Genomic DNA, 22,765 nt, shown 5'->3' with positions numbered 1-22,765 from the left:
AGCAAACACGAAAAACAATAGCTGAAGAGAACTTATGTAAGTAACATTTGTATTATATAATAAATGTATATAAGATATATTTTCCTATTCTTTACTTAAAAATACTTAATAGTTATATATATTTCAGATACGCGGTAGCTTTAGCGAGTTAGCATGAGCCAGAAACTAATGTTTATTTTGTCAACATGGGCTGTGTACATAAGGTGTGAACTTTATTCAGCTAGCAAAACTGTCGAAATACTTTATTAATAGTGTGTTTGTGAATTGTGAATTCTTATTTTGTTTAATTTATTTGTATATATATATATATATATATATATATATATATATATATATATATATATATATATATATATAGCTTATCAGTTCGGTACCTGTGTAGTTCACTACATTACCAAAAGTATAAGGACACCTTTTTATTTGGTACATTCGACTAATTTATTTTCTAATATATTTCTACTGACAGTGCAGCACAGGGCATTACACAAAACAGGCATTCCTTTACTCATTTACTAACTCCTATGGGTCATTTAGAGCCAATCCACCCTCTGCATGTGTTGGGAAGGCAGAAGGAAAACACACTACCCACAGGAAACCCCAGTGGTGCAAAATAAATCAGGCAGAACTCAGACTTTGACTTGAAGTCACTATTAAATCCGAGGTTTCAGGACCTATTTTGCTAAAAGAAGCATACAGACATGTGATCCACATTACTCAATACTTCTCATTTCCAAAAACCTCTGGCTTAGATAAACGTTGGCTGTTCGGGTCGTATTAAGAAGCGCTGTGGCATTCAGTATTTCTATGAATAGTCTAGGAGCAATAGCAGCTCAGCGTTAAAAATGGACGGTGTAGTGTAGAGCTTCATACCGTATGGATTTTTCAAATACCGCCATACCGTGACATGGTTAATACAACAGCTGTGGGCTTCAAAAGGCAGCAAGTCATATAATGTCGTTTGGAGCGTTGTGCAGATTGCAAACAACGACATTACGAACGCAGTAACAATCCACATATGCAAGGACACGATTCCTCTATAGACAGACGAGAAAGAAGTCGAGGGCAGAGTAGCCTAGTGGTTAAGGTACTGGACTTAATCAGTACCTTAACCACTGGACTAGTAATTAAAAGGTTGCCGGTTCAAACTGTTGGTTGCCACTGTTGGACCCTTAAGCAAGGCCCTTAACTGCTTAGACAATAAATACTGTCACCGTTCTGTAAGTCGCTTTGGATAACAGCGTCTGCCAAATGCCAAAGATGTAAATGTAAATATTAAAGAAGCTCTGGATTCCAGATGTCTTACATGGTGAAAATACTTTGTTAGTCACTAAACCAACGTTATAAGCAAACTGGAATCGGAGATATTTAAAGACCTGTGGTCAAGTTGTACAGTGGGGTTTGCAAATGTCGTTTTATTTGTTAAATGGAGAGCTAAGGGTAATTGTACAATATTTAAATATTAGACATACTATAAAATTCGTGTATATATACAGTGTATCACAAAAGTGAGTACACCCCTCACATTTCTGCAAATATTTCATTATATATTTTCATGGGACAACACTATAGACATGAAACTTGGATATAACTTAGAGTAGTCAGTGTACAACTTGTATAGCAGTGTAGATTTACTGTCTTCTGAAAATAACTCAACACACAGCCATTAATGTCTAAATAGCTGGCAACATAAGTGAGTACACCCCACAGTGAACATGTCCAAATTGTGCCCAAATGTGTCGTTGTCCCTCCCTGGTGTCATGTGTCAAGGTCCCAGGTGTAAATGGGGAGCAGGGCTGGTAAATTTGGTGTTTTGGGTACAATTCTCTCATACTGGCCACTGGATATTCAACATGGCACCTCATGGCAAAGAGCTCTCTGAGGATGTGAGAAATAGAATTGTTGCTCTCCAGAAAGAAGGCCTGGGCTATAAGAATATTGCTAACACCCTGAAACTGAGCTACAGCATGGTGGCCAAGGTCATACAGCGGTTTTCCAGGACAGGTTCCACTCGGAACAGGCTTCGCCAGGGTCGACCAAAGAAGTTGAGTCCACGTGTTCGGCGTCATATCCAGAGGTTGGCTTTAAAAAATAGACACATGAGTGCTACCAGCATTTCTGCAGAGGTTGAAGACGTGGGAGGTCAGCCTGTCAGTGCTCAGACCATACGCCGCACACTGCATCAACTCGGTCTGCATGGTCGTCATGCCGGAAGGAAGCTGACGCACAAGAAAGCCCGCAAACAGTTTGCTGAAGACAAGCAGTCCAAGAACATGGATTACTGGAATGCCCTGTGGTCTGACGAGACCAAGATAAACTTGTTTGGCTCAGATGGTGTCCAGCATGTGTGGCGGTGCCCTGGTGAGAAGTACCAAGACAACTGTATCTTGCCTACAGTCAAGCATGGTGGTGGTAGCATCATGGTCTTGGGCTGCATGAGTGTTGCTGGCACTGGGGAGCTGCAGTACATTGAGGGAAACATGAATTCCAACATGTACTGTGACATTCTGAAACAGAGCATGATCCCCTCCCTTCGAAAACTGGGCCTCATGGCAGTTTTCCAACAGGATAACGACCCCAAACACAACCTCCAAGATGACAACTGCCTTGCTGAGGAAGCTGAAGGTAAAGGTGATGGACTAAACCCAATTGAGCACCTGTGGCGCATCCTCAAGTGGAAGGTGGAGGAGTTCAAGGTGTCTAACATCCACCAGCTCCGTGATGTCATCATGGAGGAGTGGAAGAGGATTCCAGTAGCAACCTGTGCAGCTCTGGTGAATTCCATGCCCAGGAGGGTTAAGGCAGTGCTGGATAATAATGGTGGTCACACAAAATATTGACACATTTGGGCACAATTTGGACATGTTCACTGTGGGGTGTACTCACTTATGTTGCCCGCTATTTAGACATTAATGGCTGTGTGTTGAGTTATTTTCAGAAGACAGTAAATCTACACTGCTATACAAGTTGTACACTGACTACTCTAAGTTATATCCAAGTTTTATTTCTATAGTGTTGTCCCATGAAAAGATATAATGAAATATTTGCAGAAATGTGAGGGGTGTACTCACTTTTGTGATACACTGTATATATATATAATAACCTGTTTCACGTGTACTGATTCCATCATATATTGTGTCATTTTGTGAGGCCGAGCAAACCTTATATTACTCAAAACCTTTATTATATAAACTTTATATATTCTATGTACCTATTAGATAAGATAATAAGATAAGATCCTTTATTGATCCCCATGGGGAAAATTCGAGTGTTACAGCAGCTCCAGTACAGTGTAAGTACAGTAAATAGAGTAAATAAAAGTAAAATAAAATAATACAAATTATAACAAAAATATTAATATGAAATGCAATTACTATTATACAGCATTATAACAATTACAACTGCAGTATATAATAAAACACAGTATATTCTATATGTAAATATATGTCCAGTGCTGGGTAAAGGGGGGGGGTCTTGAGTTATTGTATAGGGGGTTGGTTTGTCAGTGTGAGGACAGTAGACAGTAGAATAAATCACAGACACATAAAAAGTCCCTGTCATACAATAAAACAAACAGTGTGTGTACATGAGATCTTATGTACTCCAAAAGTTCTGAAATGCCACTGAAAGTAACTATAGTACAAGAATTGTTTATCAGGGGCTTCATGTTTGATATTAATGGCCGAGCAGCAGGCCTAAGATTATCATGTAAACAAACAAGTACTAAACAGGGTGGTGTAAGGCACTTTGCCCTTTGGACTCTAGGGCAGTAAAAATATTATCAGGAGTAACGAATCACATGTTACAATCTGACGGACGGACAGATGAATCTGGGTTTGCAGGGATATGTTTCAGCATAAAGAAAGAAATAAAGAAATGTCTGGTTGTGAACAGAGTGGCCTGCCCAAAATCCTCCTATCAAGTTCATCCAACTTTGGGATGAAGTAGAACAAAATCATTTCATGATATTTAAAGACAATCCACACGGTGTCAGAATATTTCTGGTTCTTTACTAAGTGTGTTTTTGCTTTGCCTTAAATATTTACACCAATCAGCCATAACATTAAAACCACCTCCTTGTTTCTACACTCACTGTCCATTTTATCAGCTCCACTTACCATATAGAAGCACTTTGTAGTTCTACAATTACTGACTGTAGTCCTTCTGCTTTCACCCTGTTCTTCAATATTCAGGACCCCCACAGGACCACCACAGAGCAGGTATTATTTAGGTGGTGGATCATTCTCAGCACTGCAGTGACACTGACATGGTGGTGGTGTGTTAGTGTGTGTTGTGCTGGTATGAGTGGATCAGACACAGCAGCGCTGCTGGAGTTTTTAAACACCGTGTCCACTCACTGTCCACTCTATTAGACACTCCTACCTAGTTGGTCCACCTTGTAGATGTAAAGTCAGAGACGATCGCTCATCTATTGCTGGTCATCTTCGAGACCTTCATCAGTGGTCACAGGACGCTACCTACGGGGTGCTGTTGGCTGGATATATTTTTGGTTGGTGGACTATTCTCGGTCCAGCAGTGACAGTGAGGTGTTTAGAAACTCCAGCAGCGCTGCTGTGTCTGATCCACTCATACCAGCACAACACACACTAACACACCACCACCATGTCAGTGTCACTGCAGTGCTGAGAATGATCCACCACCTAAATAATACCTGCTCTGTGGTGGTCTTGGAAGAGCCCTGACCATTGAAGAACAGCATGAAACAGTCAGTAATTGTAGAACTACAAAGTGCTTCTATATGGTAAGTGGAGCTGATAAAATGGACAGTGAGTGTAGAAACAAGGAGGTGGTTTTAATGTTATGGCTGATCAGTGTATGTGATAGAAAAAGACAATTTTAGCTATGAGAGTGAAAAAGGCTAAATAATTTTGGGCAAGATAAAGGAAGCAGCCCCAAACCATTTAGTTTTTCCTCCCTAACAAAATGTGCTGATCTTCATATTTTCCTTCCTGTGTGGCAAAACCATTTTCTTACAGAAGCGAAAGTGAAAGTCAGCAGCGTCCTCTCACACCATGGCGTCCGGCAGTAAGTCTGAGACTCAGAGTCTGAAGGAGGACCTGACCTGTGCTATCTGCTGCGATCTGTTCAGAGATCCAGTAATGCTCGGCTGCATGCATCATTTCTGCAGGAAATGCATTACAACCTACTGGAGGAGCATCAGAGGCCCCGCCGTGTGCCCACAGTGCCGCCACGAGTTCCCCAATAAGCAGTTCCAAACCAACTATCTGGTGGCTGGCCTGGTGGAAAAAGTCAGAGCGAGCTCATCTGCTGGATCTCTGAAACATCTACAGGTAGAGACATTTCTGTGGGGTTATAGATGTTAAAAGCTGTAGTTTAATATTATACAACAGGTAGTTCCGACCTTACAATCTGATTGGTTGAGAAGCGTTCTAACCGTGCTGATATTTGTGATAACAGCACGGCCTTTTCACACAACAACGGTATTACTCCGCTGACGCGTTGCCAGTAACGACAAGCTTCATGCACACAAGCCGCCGGTTGTTTTGTAGGCCGATTTGTGCTCATACATCTTTTAATTCTTAATTAATTTTATTTTTAGCTTTTTCTCCTTTTCCTTTCATCTTCGCTTATTATTTTTATTCCAAACTAGCGTTACTTTGTAGTGTTGAACTATATGCCTTCTTTAGCCTACTGTGTTAAGGCAGGGTAGGGAATTTTTACCGTTGCATAGCAGCAACTCATTCGTTGTGGAACTACTTTTTGGCGGAAGGTATTGTCAGTATTAAAGCATATTTAATATGAAATTCAGGGCTTCTTTATTTTTATTTATTTTCTTTCTTTATTTTGTAAAGCCTTCGGCTCGTGCCTGCGACCAGATCACGGCCGCGATGTTATCCGCGATAACACACTCCCTCTCGTGTTCTATTGCTTAAATATATTTTAACAGTGGAGTTTTGGGACCATATTTATGATTTAATAACGTTTCTGAATTTCTGGGGTGCTTTGGTTTCTCAGCAGTCCATTGCTAGCCCATCACCACTGGGATCTTGGTCTCTCGAGTTTAAATCCCAGCTGTGCTATCAACTGGCCGGGCGACTACACAGACACACAATTAGCTGTAGGAAGAGGGACACTGGTTGAAGCGGATTTTTGTCTTTGGCATATCACTTGACTTTATGGATTGTTTTTGTTCTGATAATAGGTGTAAATTCAAGGCCCTTACAGACCCTGGTGGTGCCTTTTTACACAGTTTGATGTGTCACTTCAAAGGGCCTGAATGCTAATACGTTGGTGATTAAGTGTCGATTTATGGGTAAAACTGGCAATTATGTTCATTCAAAATCAAATTCACCCCAGAATGTGTGCAAAGTAACAAGGTGTCTCGGGTGCCATCGGGCGGGCTGTGCGCCATCTAGCGGGCATAATTGGCTGTTCTGCTAGGGCGGGATGACCGGACTGTGTGGGTGCGGTCTTCAAACGCTGTGTAAGGACTCTGATTAGCAGATAGAGAGGTGCCTGTGCAAAGTACATAGATGAGAAAGGGTTCCGCTAAGGGCTGCGCATGGGTCGGAGGAGGCGTGAGCAGCAGTATACCCACCTCGACTGCACTCAGGGATCCACCAGCAGCGGAAGACAGATTGACTACACTAAAATTGGGAGAAAATGGGAGAAAAATGCATAAATAAAATATGGAACCCTTTAACACCCATGCACTTTTCAAAGGTACAGCCTTACACAGTGTTTGAAGACTCTCTCCTTGCAGGCACTACCAATTATGCCCGCTAGATGACGCCCAGCCGACCGGTGACCGTGGCAGGTTTCGAAATGAGGAGTTCAGAATCTCTGTGCTGGTGTGCTAGCGAAATATCCCGCTGCGCCACCTGGGGGCCAAGAATCCTATATTTTTAAAGTGAAAAGTAATCAGAATACCTGGTGAAAACTCATTTTGCTATGCACCACCCAATCTACCACCTGCGCCTCTGTGATTTTACTTTCACTTCTTTCACTAGAAGCAGATCAAGGATTGCCTGGCATGTCAAAAGTCACAGAAAGAAGAAATCATCGCCATGATCCGCAAAGACCAGGAGCAGATGGAGAAAGTGCGGGTAAGTGTTAGTTCAAATAGATTCGTTTGTCGTTTTCATTTTCAGTTCATCTGCGTCACCGTGTTTATCTAACAGAAAACAGGAGCTGAGCTGCAGGAACGCGTGCGCGGTGACTTCCAGGCTCTGCACCGCCTCCTGCAGGCGGAAGAGGAGGCCGTGACGGACCAGCTCAAACGAGACCAGGAAGAGATCGAGCAGAGCATCGAGGGCCACCTGACGGCCCTGCACGCTGCGGTTCGAGAGCTGGAGCAAAGCGTGAGCGCTCTTCAAAGCGCCACCAGCACCGCGGCCATTAGCATGCCAGTGGAGGTACCAGGCCATTTTCATGATTCCATTATTAATCTCGGAGTGGGACTGACTGGATGTGTGCCATGATCACAGGCGTGTTTGTTTCTCCCTTTTGTAGTTTGTCATTTTCTCCCCACCTTCCTTTCATTTCCAGAATGTATGTTTGTGTTTACAGAAATGACTGCAGGCTGAGAGATTATTACTGTGCAGCATCTTTTAGGACCTGATTTACATTTCAGACGCATTTTCTCGAGACTGTCCATAATGAGTTCTTTTGTAGATCACAGCATCCCCTCTGTAGCCGCGTCCCCGGTCAAGAATTCCACTGTTTTGTTGCACCCTCTGTAATAGATCCTTTGTCTTGATAACACTCTCTGCTCTCTTTCTCTTTCTCCTCCAGCGCCCCGAATTAAATTTCAGGTGAGTGAAAATTGAAGACATTTATTACACATTCTCTAGTGATAAGACCTGTCTTCTTTTTCCCTTTAAACTGCTCTCAGATTAAAAACCTCTGCTGTGGCTCTACATCCTGCTCCAAATTTTAACGTTTCAGGCTATAAAGCCGACCGTAAACTGTTTATCATACTATTCGTGCTGTTAAGCATGTTGAATGGTGGCAGCCTGAAGTGCCTTTAGGTCGTATTGTAAATACAGCGGTAGCTTGAAACTCGGTGGCGTTGAGTTTTGAGGTATTATTTCCGATAAGGATGTCTGGGAAACCTGTTAATGCGTTCCATGGTCCCGTTCCATATTCCATGTCCATTTTATCAGCTCCACTTACCATGTAGAAGCACTTTGTAGTTCTACAATTACTGACTGTAGTCCATCTGTTTCAATGCATACTGTTTTACCCTGCTTTCACCCTGTTCTTCAATGGTCAGGACCCCCACACAGGACCCCCACAGAGCAGGTATTATTTAGGTGGTGGATCATTCTCAGCACTGCAGTGACACTGACATGGTGGTGGTGTGTTAGTGTGTGTTGTGCTGGTATGAGTGGATCAGACAGTTTTTAAATACCGTGTCCGCTCACTGTCCACTCTATTAGACACTCCTACCTAGTCGGTCCACCTTGTAGATGTAAAGTCAGAGACGATCGCTCATCTATTGCTGCTGTTTGAGTCGGTCATCTTCTAGACCTTCATCAGTGGTCACAGGACGCTGCCCACGGGGCGCTGTTGGCTGGATATTTTTGGTTGGTGGACTATTCTTAGTCCAGCAGTGACAGTGAGATGTTTAAAAACTCCAGCAGCGCTGCTGTGTCTGATCCACTCATACCAGCACAACACACACTAACACACCACCACCATGTCAGTGTCACTGCAGTGCTGAGAATGATCCACCACCTAAATAATACCTGCTCTGTGGTGGTCCTGTGGGGGTCCTGACCATTAAAGAACAGCATGAAAGGGGGCTAACAAAGCATGCAGAGAAACAGATGGACTACAGTCAGTAATTGTAGAACTACAAAGTGCTTCTATATGGTAAGTGGAGCTGATAAAATGGACAGTGAGTGTAGAAACAAGGAGGTGGTTTTAATGTTATGGCTGATCGTTGTGTATGTTAGGCTAATGTAAAATAATGAGGTTGTGTTTGACCCTTATACACTGAAAATAACACAAATATAATATAAAAACACTAAAACACAATTGATAGATGGTTCAATACAGTAAAAGCTGCACTTTAGCTTTACTTCTTTATTGTTTCCTTACGCTTCTTAATCGTGGAGATGCTTGATCTTGGAATACTGTTTTCCAAAGCGAGCTCAGTAAGTGCGAATCCTTCTGTGCCGCTATTTCGTATGAAGTGTGCCGGTGCACAAAGCTTAACGTGACTTATTGTACTAAAACAAGAAGCGAGGAATTTCATTAGTGGAGACACTTATGAGCAGTAATAATGAAGAGAAGTTTAGTGCTCCTGTGCCAATCTTCTTAAAAAATAAGCGTTTTAGACTCTTGGAAAAGCTGATTCTAATTCTTACAATTTCTCAGAAGCTCGAGCTGTAACACAAGTTTAAAGGTGAAACGGGGGAATCCAGATAAACACAGATACACGTGGAGCTTTCAGATTGGATCTGACGGTCATTCCACACAAATGCAGATTCGTCTCATATTCACACTTGGATGACGTTTTACCGAGCGCTGAACAAAGCAGCGGGTGCACACACGTCGAGTTTAAGGGTGCGCATTTCTCAACAAAGGGCGTCTAGTTTTAGAGATTTTGAGTTTAGGTGACGTGGAGTTACAAGGTACCACTGTATGTGTTCGCGAACGTTTTATCCTGGTCAGGGTCACTGTGGGTCTCGCCGGAATCACTGTACCCCCAGACAGGACGCGAATCCATCGCAGGGCCTCGACCTTTCGGAGAATGGCCGTGAGTGGATTCCCTCCCTGTCCCCACCAAGTACTGTGTTAGACTAGTGGGTAAAGTTTGGGCTATCAATAGGAGGATTGTCGGTTCAAATCTAGGCTCTGCTGTAAAGCCACTGTTGGGCCCTTGAGCAAGGCCCTTAACCCTGTCTGCTCCAAGAGCGCCGTACAATGGCTGACCCTGCGCTCTGACCCCAACTTCCAAACAAGCTGGGATATGCAGTAAAAGAATGTCACTGTACTGCACACGTGTATCTGTATATATGACAAATAAAGGCATTTTTCTGTGAAGGGTATTCCTGCCTTGCGCCGAGTGTTTCCCAGTGGAACTGGACCTACTGCAACCCTGACCAGGATTAAATGGTCGATAAAAATGAAACAAAAATAATTACTATTAATTTTAGCCTAAACTCTGTGTTTATCGTTTTCAGACCACAAGCAGTGCAAGCGATCAAAGAACCTGATGTTGACGGTTTCAGAAGCAAGTATATTTCTCCTCTTCAGTACAGCACGTGGAGGAAAATGATTCACAGTCTCAGACCTGGTAACGTATACGCCTAAACAAGATGGATACAGTGCGTCTGCTCGAAAACCTAGTGAACTGCCTTGCTGCCTCTACCTACCTGATCAGCTGCCTCAGTAGAGAGGATTCTTTTTCTTTTCTTTTTTTCTCCCCCTTTAGTGCATCCAATTGTTCAGTTTGCATCGCGCTTCCTCTCCGTCTATGCCGAACCCCGCCCTGACCGAGGAGATCGAAGCTAACCCATATCCCCTCCGAAACACTGGCAGCAGCCGGATGCATCTTTGCCACCCACACATCGATGAGTTTGGCGCCACCTAGCGTTGCATGCGGAGAGACGCACCCTAAGGGCGCTGTTCCTCATCTCTTGTGTAGGCGCCTCTTAATCAGCCGGCAGAGATCGTAATCGCATTCTGACAGAGAGAGACCCACCCCCACCGGTCTCCAATCCCACCCCCCCACCTGAACAACAGGCCAATCGTTGTTCATATAGCCGCCCAGCCTTCGACCGGCTGAAGGCAGAGCTGGATTCGAAACGAAACTTTCGAAATCCAGCTCTGGTTGCAGCGCGTGTTCTTACCGCTGCGCCACCTGAGCGGCAGTAGAGAGGATTCTAATGAGACATCAAACTCTTAAGGCAGATTATTCAGATTCACTACTCGGGTTGGCGCAGTTTTCGCTTACTAAGCTAACACAGTTAGCCTCGGGTCGTTCAAACCGACGGACTGAGGCAGCACAACCCGCTAGCACGCCACCTAACGTCTCCCTCCGTGTATCGAAAGCGGTTAAACCGTCCCTGACGAGCCTGAATTTACAAATAAACGTCACTCGTATAATCACACCTTCATACAAATTAAACATCAATGAGAATTTATTTACTTTTAAAAAGAACTCCGTTGGTTGCACCGCATTCGTTCACCATGTTTGTCGTTTTTAGTGAGAAAAGTCGTGCCGCACTGAATGCTGGGATTGCCTTCAGCGCTGAGGAGGCGTCGGACGCTCCCTCGTCATTCAGTCAGATCATCACTCAGAATTAAGGCGCCTCAGTAGGAGCATTTTAAGGGATCTAAGAATTTAGACACGCCCTCTTCTCGGGAGTGTAGGATGATAAAATGCATCAATGTCGAGAGATCATGAGGTTTTCAGACAGACCCGGTGTGTCTTATGTCAGTTCATTGCTTGTGCATAGGTATAGATGTAACGATGCACCACAAGGGAGTTAAAAATCGGTGCACATGTGCCGCGATTCGAATCAGTAATACATGTATAATGAATCGATATTCACTTTGAACAGCAGAGGGCGCTGGCGCTAGTCACCTCGCCTGGTTGACGTCACTACAGGGTTGCCAGGTTTGGAATTTTCCAGCCAAATGTATTTATGTGAGGAGACTTTCTTTATTTGTATTATTCATTTATTTATTTAATGTGGGATTTGTTTTAAAATTTCATTTCAGTTTTTTTTTACACAAGTGAAATGTGCAGCATTGTTTGCATAGTTTGTACCTACCTCAGAAATAAAAGGGCATTCATTATTTAGATAAATGAAAGGTTTTATTTTATTTTTTAAGAGAAATAATAAAAGGAAACTTTGTCATTATTTGTCTTCAATTTCATTTTGTTTAAAAAGTCGGGGAAAAAAATCGCATCGTGAACCCAGTATCGTAAATCGTATCGCATCGTGGGTAGAGTGTATCGTTACATCCCTACTTGTGCAGGCTTTGATTTTTGTACTTTTCCTCCATTAGTTTGATTATTTGTTTGTTAGGATTTTAACGTCATGTTTTACACTTTGGTTACATTCATGACAGGAACGGTAGTTACTCATTACACAAGATTCATCAGTTCACAAGTTTATATCGAACACAGTCATGAACAATTTAGTATCTCCAATTCACCTCACTTACATGTCTTTGGACTGTGGGAGGAAACCCACGCGGACACAGGGAGAACATGCAAACTCCACACAGAAATGACCCAGACCTCCCCACCTGGGGATCGAACCCAGGACCTTCTTGCTGTGAGGCGACAGTGCTACCCACTTGGCCACCGTGCCGCCCTTCCTCCGTTAGTTAAAAAGTGTAATATTTTAAATGTCTGTATAAACCCTCATAGATTTTTACTTTAGTGTTGCATAGTGGTTAAGGTACTGGACTAGTAATCCAAAGGTCTCTGGTTTAAGCCCCACCACTGCCAGGTTGCCACTGTTGGGCCCTTGAGCAAGGCCCTTAACCTTCAATTGCTTATACAGTATACTGTCACAGTACTGTAAGTCACTTTGGATAAAAGCGTCTGCTAAATGCTGAAAATGTAATGTCACCGGGAGCAAGAAGTTCCCAGTAGGGCCAACCAGTGTGAACAGGTCTAAGGAGTCAAAGAGAGCTCAGATAATCCCAGACAAGTACAATCCCAAAAAACATTAAATCAGCCAAGAATTTGGGTACCTTGTCTGGATTAGGGTTACTGGGACCCACCCCTGGAGCCAGGCCTGGGAGTTGTGTTTGCTAGAAAGTGTTTGGTGACGGGGCCACCCAGGTAACCCGATCAGGCTCAGTCCAAAATGCTGATGTGGAGCCCCCTTGTGGGCTTACAAGTGTGGAACAGAACACAGAGAAAATTATCACACAAATGTATAAACTATGAACTGTAAAATATTGGGACACCCTTTCTAATCTCTGAATGTGTTTTAGCAACAACAGTTACCAACAAGTGTAATAAATCAATTAAATAAAGGAATTTATACGCTACCATATACCATATAGAAGCACTTTGTAGTTCTGCAATTACTGACTGTAGTCCATCTGTTTCTCTGCATGCTTTTTTAACCTGCTTTTACTCCGTTCTTCAATGGTCAGGACCCCCACAGAGCAGGTATTATTTAGGTGGTGGATCATTCTCAGCACTGCAGTGACACTGACATGGTGGTGGTGTGTTAGTGTGTGTTGTGCTGGTATGAGTGGATCAGACACAGCAGCGCTGCTGGAGTTTTTAAATGCCGTGTCCACTCACTGTCCACTCTATTAGACACTCCTACCTAGTTGGTCCACCTTGTAGATGTAAAGTCAGAGACGATCGCTCATCTATTGCTGCTGTTTGAGTCGGTCATCTTCTAGACCTTCATCAGTGGACACACGACGCTGCCCACGGGGCGCTGTTGGCTGGATGTCTTTGGTTGGTGGACTATTCTTAGTCCAGCAGTGACAGTGAGATGTTCAAAAACTCCAGCAGCGCTGCTGTGTCTGATCCACTCATACCAGCACAACACACACTAACACACCACCACCATGTCAGTGTCACTGCAGTGCTGAGAATGATCCACCACCTAAATAATACCTGCTCTGTGGTGGTCCTGTGGTGGCTTTGACCATTGAAGAACAGCATGAAAGGGGGCTGACAAAGCATGTAGAGAAACAGATGGACTACAGTCAGTAATTGTAGAACTACAAAGTGCTTCTATATGGTAAGTGGAGCTGATAAAATGGACAGTGAGTGTAGAAACTAGGAGGTGGTTTTAACGTTATGTTTTTCCCATGTTTTGTTTGTGTTTTGTACTTTAGGCCCTCTGCGATTAACCTTCGATGAGGACACGGTTCATCCAAACCTCGTGCTTCTGCGAGATAAAACAGTAGTGGCTGAGACGGATGTCAGGCAGCCCTACACACCCAACCCCAAACGCTTCACTCAGTGCGTCAACGTCCTGGCGGCGCAAGGCTTCCAGACCGGCCAGCATTACTGGGAGGTCGGTGTTGGCAACAAGCCCAAGTGGGACATAGGTGTTGCCTTGGAAACGGTTAACCGCCAGGCGCGGGTGAAGCTCTGCCCCGATAACGGTTACTGGACCCTGCGTCTGCGCAACAGCACCCAGTACTCGGCGGGCACCCAGCCCTGGACCCCGGTCCCTGTGACCTCTCGACCTTTCAGGATCGGAGTCTTCCTGGACTGTGAGGAGCACACGGTTTCCTTCTACAACACAGACAACATGCAGCTCCTGTTCTCCTTCTCTGACGGGCCCCGGGGAAAGGTTTACCCCTTCTTCAGCACCTGCATTAGTGAGCCTGGCAAGCAAATTCAGCCAATCTGTCTCCTCCACTACCCCAGCATGACTGTCTGAGACGGCCATCATCCTGATTGTGCTTCGGTCAGCCACCTGAAATGCACGTCCGAAAGCCTTTCAGGAGGTTCTTTGATCTTTATCAAACAAGTGGCACAGGCTGGAGGCTGCAGTGACTTATTTCATCCTTTCAGCTTTATCCATCACGTTCACCTATCAGGCTTTGCGTACACTATAGGAACAAAAGTATTGGGACACCTATTCTTTTACAGAGTGTAATAAATCAATTATATAAAGAAATTTATATGCTTCCAATGTTGCAGCAACAGTTTAGGGAAGATTCTGTCCTGTTCTGGCATGACTGTCCCCTGTGCACAAAGCAGCTCTATAAAGACATGAAGAAAAACTCGGTTTAAAGAAACTCCAGTGTCCTGCACAGACCAACATCAGTGCCCAGTCATACAACTGACTGAATGGGCACAAATTCCCACAACTTTCAAAGACTTGTGAGTCTTTAAGGAGTGGCTGCTGTTATCTGCTGAAAAGATCACACAGAGGTCACTCTGTTTTAATACCATTTGTTTTTGAAATGAGACGTCCAACAAACTCATGGTCAGATGTTCATGAAGCCAGTGAACAACACTGTTGATAATGGTGGATAACAGGTCAGTGAACAGGCTGGAGTCTGCAGTGGCTTCTCCTAAATATTTCAGCCTTTATCCATCGAGTTCACCTATCTGACCATGCAAAGGCTTTGCATACACTATAAGGACAAAAGTATTGGGACACCCATTCTATTACAAAGTGTAATCAATCAATGATATAAAGCAGCGTTTCCCAACTTTTTTTTTAACCACGGACCGGATTCATATAAGATATAATTTCACGGACTGGTAGGGAAGGGAGGATTTAATAATATTGCTCACAAACGATGTCAAATGAGCTTTTTCCGCTGCACCTAGGGGTGACAAAAAGACAATAAACACCCGAAATAGAAGCAGTGAAAACGCTTTTCTAGCGATCTCTAATTATTCATTCTTTCTGTGCGGCCCGGTAATAAATAGCCGCCCGGTGGTTGGGGACCTCTGATATAAAGGATTATTTGCAGCAACTGTTTAGGGAAGGCCCTTTCCTGTTCCAGGATGACTGTGTCCCTGTGCACAAAGCAATCTCTATAAAGACGTGACTTGACTTCAGCCTCACTCAGCAGCTCTGAAATGAACTGGAGCATCAACTGAGACTTTCTTGACCAACATCAGTGCCCAGCCATATTAATGCTTTTTTGACTGAATGGGCACAAATTCCTACATTCTTCAAAGCCTTGTGAGAAGAGTGGCTGCTGTTATAGCTGAAAAGATCGCACAGAGGTCGCCAATGAACACTACTGTGTTGTTTAAGGTTGTGTTGTGATTTCAACATTTGCTTAAAAACTCAAGTACCTTAAACTCTCAATGCATGCAAAAAATCATTATCAAACATGACAACATATAATCTAATACTTCTATCACAGTTATCAAATACATTTACTGTAATGTAGGGGGATCATGGAACATTCTTTTATTATTATTATTATTATATTAAGCATTTTTTCCTTTTTCTCCTAATGTAGTCGTATCCAATTACCCTGATTATATCTCTCCTCCACTGCCTTTGAGCAGGGCTGTACCTGACACACGGCCCCTCCGACACGTGTGTAGTAGCCAAGCGCTTCTTTTCATCCGTATCTGTACACAGGGTCATGGACGGAGCTCTATCATTCCCCATCCCTGTACGGGCCTCTTCGACCAGCCAGCAGAGGCCGCAAGCGCAGCAGCAGTGAGGAATCTCTTCAGCCCTCCCACCCTCAGACACAGCCAATCGTGTGGTTGTGGTTGTAGGCGCCCGGCCGGTCGATATCAGAGCAGTGTAGATTTTTTGAGCTTTTTCTCAAGATTTATGTTGAAGGCCTTTTAACAATGGACATGGGGTGAATAAGCAACTGTCCGGTGTATATTTAGCATCTGAAAAAATTTAAACAAAGCTTTAAAACAGTGCATTAGTACGTGTTCATACGAATCATTAATAAATCATGAAAAATTATATAATTTTAACATAGTTTTACACAGGAATGTAAACTGTATAATCATTTATCTATAACAGGATTCAGTATGAGTACCCAAGTACCTAAATACCCCAGTACTTGCAACAATAATAAAAACAAAAACAATAAATGATCAATTATGACAACGTATGACAAATGTTCATTTACATTTATAAAATGTAGAAAAAGGATTTGAGACACAGCCCCTTAGACACAGCCTATAGTGTCTGTTTAGACACCCAAATGGTTGATAGTACCTGCTTTGAAGTTTCGAACCCGGATCTCAGTGGTGTTGTGCTAGAATAATAGACCATTGTGCCATCCAAGCATTTTACATGTGCATTCATGCCCATGGATGCTTCCATAAAACTCAATCAAAGCAGTTTTAAAGCCCCAAATACCCATCCCTGATTAATAGCAGTATTTGCTTTAGTCATGATTTTTTAGTCAGTATTTTAGTGATATCACACTAAAAGAAGGTATAGGATAGGGTATTGGCGGGTGTTGGTATAGCACAGGGTTTTTTAAACCTTAGGTGGGTCGCGAGCCGAAAGAAATAAGTTGCAGAGAAATATAATTAAATAAACTTGTACACGAACGCCCCCTTGTGGAGGAGTAAGATGAGGGTGCCCAGGTGGCGCAGCGGGATATTCCAGTAGCACACCAGCGCCGAGATTCTGAACTCCTCGGTTCGATTGGCAGCGCCTGCAGCAGACACAGGTCTGCTGGGGTGGGACGACCGGACTATGTTGGTGGGGTCTTCAAGCGCTGTGTAAGGACCCTGATTGTGCAGAGTGCATAGGTGAAAAAGGGTTCTGTTAGGGTTTGCGTGTGGGTCGGAGGAGGCGTGAGCAGCAATATACCCACCTCAACTGCAGTCAGGGATCCTCCAGCAGCGGAAGACAAACTGACTACGCTAAATTGGGAGAAAATGCATAAATAAAATAGAAAAAAAGAGAGTAAGATGCATTGTCTTGCCTGGGTGGCTTGAAAAAAAGTTTGAATAGCAGATACGTTTGTGACCAACCTTTTCTACTGTATCCGGTCTGCAGAACATCATGACGGTTAAACAGGACCAAGTGGTGAAAACCAGCTCGTCACACTCGGCCCTGCAGAACACTAAAGTCTCACATTAGCCCTGGATTAGGAGCTACTGATTTACACGCCCATCACTCACATTCCATTCGGACCTATTCACCATGTGATTTGTATACTGTAATTGAATCAAATGTACAGTATGTATGAACACAGATCAATCACAGATCTATAATCTCATCAGCTTGTAACCAGGTGAGCGCAGATGCATAGAGATCGGATTTGGTCTGGACAATTGACAGTGACGGAGCAAAGTATGGATACTAAGCTTTCCTCTGTAAAAACAGCTCACACTGTTTTCGGCTTGTTTATGTCTGCTGGAGGAACTGTAAGTACCGTTCGTACAAAATGTGATTGAGTATTTTGATTGTGTGTTTGTAATGGTGTTAAAGATGGTTAATACTTTATAAAGTATTTTGCACGGCAATATTTGCAGAGAATCCTGTAATGCAGTAATAGCCCAGTCATTAAGGTACTGGACTTAACTCAAGGTTGCTGGTTCAAGTTGTCACTATTGGACCCTTGAGCAAAGGCGTTAATCTTCAATTGCTTAAAAATTCTGCACAGGCGCCTGTCTATCTGCTAATCAGGGTCCTTACACAGTGTTTGAAGACCCCACCCAGGTAGTCTGGCCATCCCGCCCCAGCAGAACCGTGTTTGCTGCAGGCACTGCCAATTATGCCCGCTAGATGGCGCCCAGCCGACTGGTGGTAATGCTGAGTTTTGAACCGAGGTTTTTTAAAAACAGATGATGGAGGTGTTAGAAGAGCATTTTGTGTGTGTGTGTGTGTGTGTGTGTGTGTGTGTGTGTGTGTATGTGTGTGTTTAATGGCCTGTTAGAGGTGGCACGGTGGCTCAGTGGGTAGCACTGTCGCCTCACAGCAAGAAGGTCCTGGGTTCGATCGGTCCGGGTCCTGTCAGTGTGGAGTTTGCATGTTCTCCTTGTGTCTCTGTGGGTTTCCTGCGGGTGCTCCGGATTCCTTCCACAGTACAAAGACGTGCAAGTGAGGTGAATTGGAGATACAAAATTGTCCATGAGTGTGTTTTACATGAAATACTTGTGTATAAACCTTGTGTAATGAGAAACTACCGTTCCTGTCATGAATGTAACCAAAGAAAAGTGTAAAACATGACGTTAAAATCCTAATAAACAAACAATCGATCCCCAGGTGGGGCGGTCCGGGTCCTTTCTGTGTGGAGTTTGCATGTTCTTCCCGTGTCTGTGTGGGTTTCCTCCGGATGTTCTGGTTTCCTCCCACAGTACAAAGACGTGCAGGTGAGGTGAATTGGAGATACAAATTTGTCCATGACTGTGTTTGATATTAAACTAGAGCTGATGAATCTTGTGTAACCAGTAATTACCGTTCCTGTCATGAATGTAACCAAAGTGTAAAACGACGTTAAAATCCTAATAAATAAATATATTCTGTTACTGATAGAAAAGAACAAGAACACAGCTTTATGTTAGATCCTGAGCTAATGTTATCTATAACTTCTGTTTTCAACCGTGTGTGAACAGTTTCAGGTCAGAAATAATAATTTCTCTGTCTGCCTGAATTTTTCCACATTACTGATGTGGAACAGATATTTAGACTATTATCTTCAAAATGTCACCAGGCACTTCAACGCTAGGAGAGCTGATTACCTGATGCCATCATCAGAGATGCAACTCTGCATATTAATAATATATGAACTGCCTTTTGTGGCAGACTATTTCGGGAAAATAAAAAAGATAAAATGTAGCTTGAAAACAGTATTGATTAATTCCTGAAGGAAGATTTGGAATGTAACATTTTGCCCACATGATGTTTTTTACTGTTTGACCGCGCGGGCATCTCGGATTCTCTTCTGAATCAGACGCTGGTTATTTTCTGGTTTATTAGCGCTTAAAATACAACCTAAAATAAAATAATATTTACAACCCCAAATCAGAAAAAGTTTGGACGGTATGGAAAATACAAATAAAATAAAAATGCACTGTTCTTTACATTGACTTTGACTTTTATTTGATGTCAGACAGGATGAACCTGAGATATTTCATGTTTTATCTGCTCAACTTCATTTCATGTATTAATAAACATCCATTCCTGCATTTCAGGCCTGCAACACATTCCAAAAAAAGTTGGGACGTGGGCGGGATGGTACAAAAGCAGCATCGAGTCTTTGATGAGGTAAAGATGATCAGAGGATCCAGTTTGTCCGCAAATGTGTGAGAAAATGATTGAAATGTTTAAAAACAATGAATCTCAAAGAAAGATGGGAAGGGATTTGCATATTTCTCCCTCTATAGTGCAGAATATCATTAAACCATTCAAGGATCAATAGCTGATATAAGCACATGGGTGAGGGATTAGTTTATCAAACCTTTATCAAGCACTACAATACAGAGTTACTGCACAAATGCCACTTAAAATTTCACTGTGCAATAAGAAGCCTTATGTTAACCATGTCCAGAAGTGGCGTCGACTCTTCTGGGCTCTGAGGCATCTAGGATGGACCATCACACGGTGGAAATGTGTATTGTGGTCATTTTTTGGAAAAAATGGATGCCGTGTGCTCTGGACCAAAGATGAAAAGGACCGTCCAGACTGTTATCAGCAACAAGGCAAGGCAAAAGCCAGGGTCTGTCATGGTATGGGGCGTGTCATTACCAGGGTCTGTCATGGTATGGGGGTGTGTCAGTACCAGGGTCTGTCATGGTATGGGGCGTGTCATTACCAGGGTCTGTCATGGTATGGGGGTGTGTCAGTACCAGGGTGTATCATGGTATGGGGTGTGTCAGTACCAGGGTCTGTCATGGTATGGGGCGTGTCAGTACCAGGGTCTGTCATGGTATGGGAGTGTGTCAGTACCAGGGTCTGTCATGGTATGGGAGTGTGTCAGTACCAGGGTCTGTCATGGTATGGGGTGTGTCAGTACCAGCGTCTGTCATGGTATGGGGTGTGTCAGTACCAGGGTCTGTCATGGTATGGGGCGTGTCATTACCAGGGTCTGTCATGGTATGGGGTGTGTCAGTACCAGGGTCTGTCATGGTATGGGGCGTGTCATTACCAGGGTCTGTCATGGTATGGGGTTTGTCAGTACCAGGGTCTGTCATGGTATGGGGCGTGTCAGCACCAGGGTCTGTCATGGTATGGGGTGTGTCAGCACCAGGGTCTGTCATGGTATGGGGCGTGTCAGTACCAGGGTCTGTCATGGTATGGGAGTGTGTCAGTACCAGGGTCTGTCATGGTATGGGGCGTGTCAGTACCAGGGTCTGTCATGGTATGGGGGCGTGTCAGTACCAGGGTCTGTCATGGTATGGGGTGTGTCAGTACCAGGGTCTGTCATGGTATGGGGGCGTGTCAGTACCAGGGTCTGTCATGGTATGGGGCGTGTCAGTACCAGGGTCTGTCATGGTATGGGGGCGTGTCAGTGCCCTTGGTAAAGGTCATTTACACTCTGTGATGCAGCATTAATGCAAAAAAGTACATTGAGATCTTAGAGCAACATATGCTTGGGAATGGCAAACTTACAAAGTGGTAAATGCTTTACTGTCCCAACTTTTTTTGGAATGTGTTGACCTGAAATGCAGGAATGAAGGTTTATTCATAAGTGAAATGAAGCTGAGCAGATAAAACATGAAATATCTAAGGTTCATCCTGTCTGACATCAAATACAAGTCAAAGTAAAATAATATTAAACACTAGAAGCTGGAAAACGTCTCATTGACAACACAGGCACATTTGGCTGAACCTGAAGCAGCAAGGTCGGCGGGGTTCCTCGTTGCTGGCTGCACAATTACTGGATGATCATGACTGGTGGATGATGGGTTTTTCTTTATGCGATACGGCTCTCTGTGACACTCCACCCCTGGCAGATGAGAAGCAGCAGTCAAGCTCACACACGCTTCAGAGCTGGGACGTGATAGTCTGTGGCTCTCTTCGGCCAGGATGGAAGTGATGCAAGTAGCCCAAGATCCCTAACCAGTATATTTTCCTTCTTGCTGCTTCCACAATAACTCATATTAGGCAGGTAGTGAAGGACCACGTTACGTGACTCTCGCACACATTATGACTCTGTAAGAATCCACTGCTGGTGGGTTTAAAGAAGTGGGTAGCAACTTCACACGTGTTGGATGGGACAGGTGTTAGTCTGATGACCTTTTTGACCAGTGTGGGGGTATCAGATGAATTGTAACATGGAATTAAATATGACAAAAATTAGCAGCAATCTAAAAAATAAAGTAAAAAATTATTCAAATGTGTCCCTTAGGCGCCCAGGTGGTGCAGTGGGATATTCCGCTAGCACACCAGAGCTGAGATTCTGAACTCCTCGGTTTAAAACTTGGCATTGCCACTGGTAAGAAGAAGCAGCACCGGTTTCACTGGGAAACACTAGGCGCAAGACAGGAATGCACTGGACAGAGTACCAACATCTCCCCCTTTCTGCAGACAAAGCCTATGTTTGGACGCCCGGCAGGTCAATAGCACTGCTAAGATTTAAACCCAGATTTCAGTGGTGTTAGTGCTGCACCACCGAGTGCCAAAATAAATGATTATAAGCTATAATATAAACGTTGGGTTGTTACTGAGTGAATATTACTGACAGTGTTGTGATTCGCAGGGAGCAAATCATTAAAATCATCAGTCAATGTTTTTGTGATGTAATAATTAACCACAGTACTCCAACACAGACAGTAATTTGAGGTGGGGATTAGTGGTGTATCGATCCGATACCAAGTAAATACAGGGCCAGTATCGCCGATATCGATCCGATACCGATACTTTTTAATCATTAAGGTAGATGCATCATCAAATTGCTAAATATGAATGAATTTTCATGACATTTAAGTGTATTATTGTAATACATACATTTTTGTGAGTAGCTGCTCTCAGTAGGGTTGTAAATAAATTCAGTTGATTAAAGTGGTCAGATTTCTTGTTTCTGGTGCTTTACTTTCTTACGTTACCATCATGGCGTATCACCACAAAGCGGCTAACTCATACCACGTAGTCGTGTTTGCAGGGTGAATAAATGTGTAGATTTTTAATAGTGACCGAATACACGTGTCCTTGTTCATTTAAAATAAAAAATCGATGCTATTCTGTTTACATTTATAAGCACAAAGTCAAAAGAAAAGAGCTCTCATTCACCAAAACACAGAATAGGAGCCTCACTATATGCTCCGATTCATTTGCGTAGGATGCGCAAAGTGCGTAAGGTGCGTCCGTACTTTATGTACGTATAGTTTACACTATTATTTCCATAAAATCACCCCAATTTCTGTATCTGCGACGCA

At 43.4% G+C, this 22,765-nt stretch overlaps 1 protein-coding gene across 2 annotated transcripts; it reads left to right on the top strand.

The window, feature by feature from the left end:
* On the top strand, window positions 1-22,400 carry trim105 (tripartite motif containing 105). Of its 2 annotated transcripts, XM_063000857.1 has the most exons (9): window positions 1-36; window positions 4,995-5,309; window positions 6,990-7,085; window positions 7,161-7,394; window positions 7,774-7,793; window positions 10,173-10,285; window positions 13,816-18,760; window positions 19,583-19,655; window positions 21,739-22,400. In XM_063000857.1, the coding sequence occupies exons 2-7, from the start codon at window positions 5,031-5,033 to the stop codon at window positions 14,367-14,369; spliced, it is 1,296 nt and encodes a 431-aa protein (XP_062856927.1). In that variant the 5' UTR covers window positions 1-36; window positions 4,995-5,030; the 3' UTR covers window positions 14,370-18,760; window positions 19,583-19,655; window positions 21,739-22,400. The 2 variants fall into 2 exon arrangements, with proteins under 2 accessions (XP_062856927.1, XP_062856928.1); XM_063000858.1 differs by lacking the exon at window positions 19,583-19,655.
* Window positions 22,401-22,765: the final 365 nt, after the last annotated feature.

This window comes from Trichomycterus rosablanca, chromosome 8, assembly GCF_030014385.1.
Source record: "Trichomycterus rosablanca isolate fTriRos1 chromosome 8, fTriRos1.hap1, whole genome shotgun sequence".
NCBI classification, from domain to species: Eukaryota; Metazoa; Chordata; class Actinopteri; order Siluriformes; family Trichomycteridae; genus Trichomycterus; species Trichomycterus rosablanca.
The sequence above is the reverse complement of the archived record's forward strand: the minus strand, read 5'-3'. Positions and strand labels throughout refer to the sequence as shown.

Excerpts from the sequence above, each read along its gene's own strand:
- trim105 (XM_063000858.1), top strand. The coding sequence starts at position 5,031 with ATGGCGTCCGGCAGTAAGTCTGAGACTCAGAGTCTGAAGGAGGACCTG. Across the intron at positions 7,794-10,172 it reads CGCCCCGAATTAAATTTCAG|ACCACAAGCAGTGCAAGCGA; the intron begins GTGAGTGAAAAT and ends TATCGTTTTCAG. Across the intron at positions 10,286-13,815 it reads GATTCACAGTCTCAGACCTG|GCCCTCTGCGATTAACCTTC; the intron begins GTAACGTATACG and ends TTTGTACTTTAG.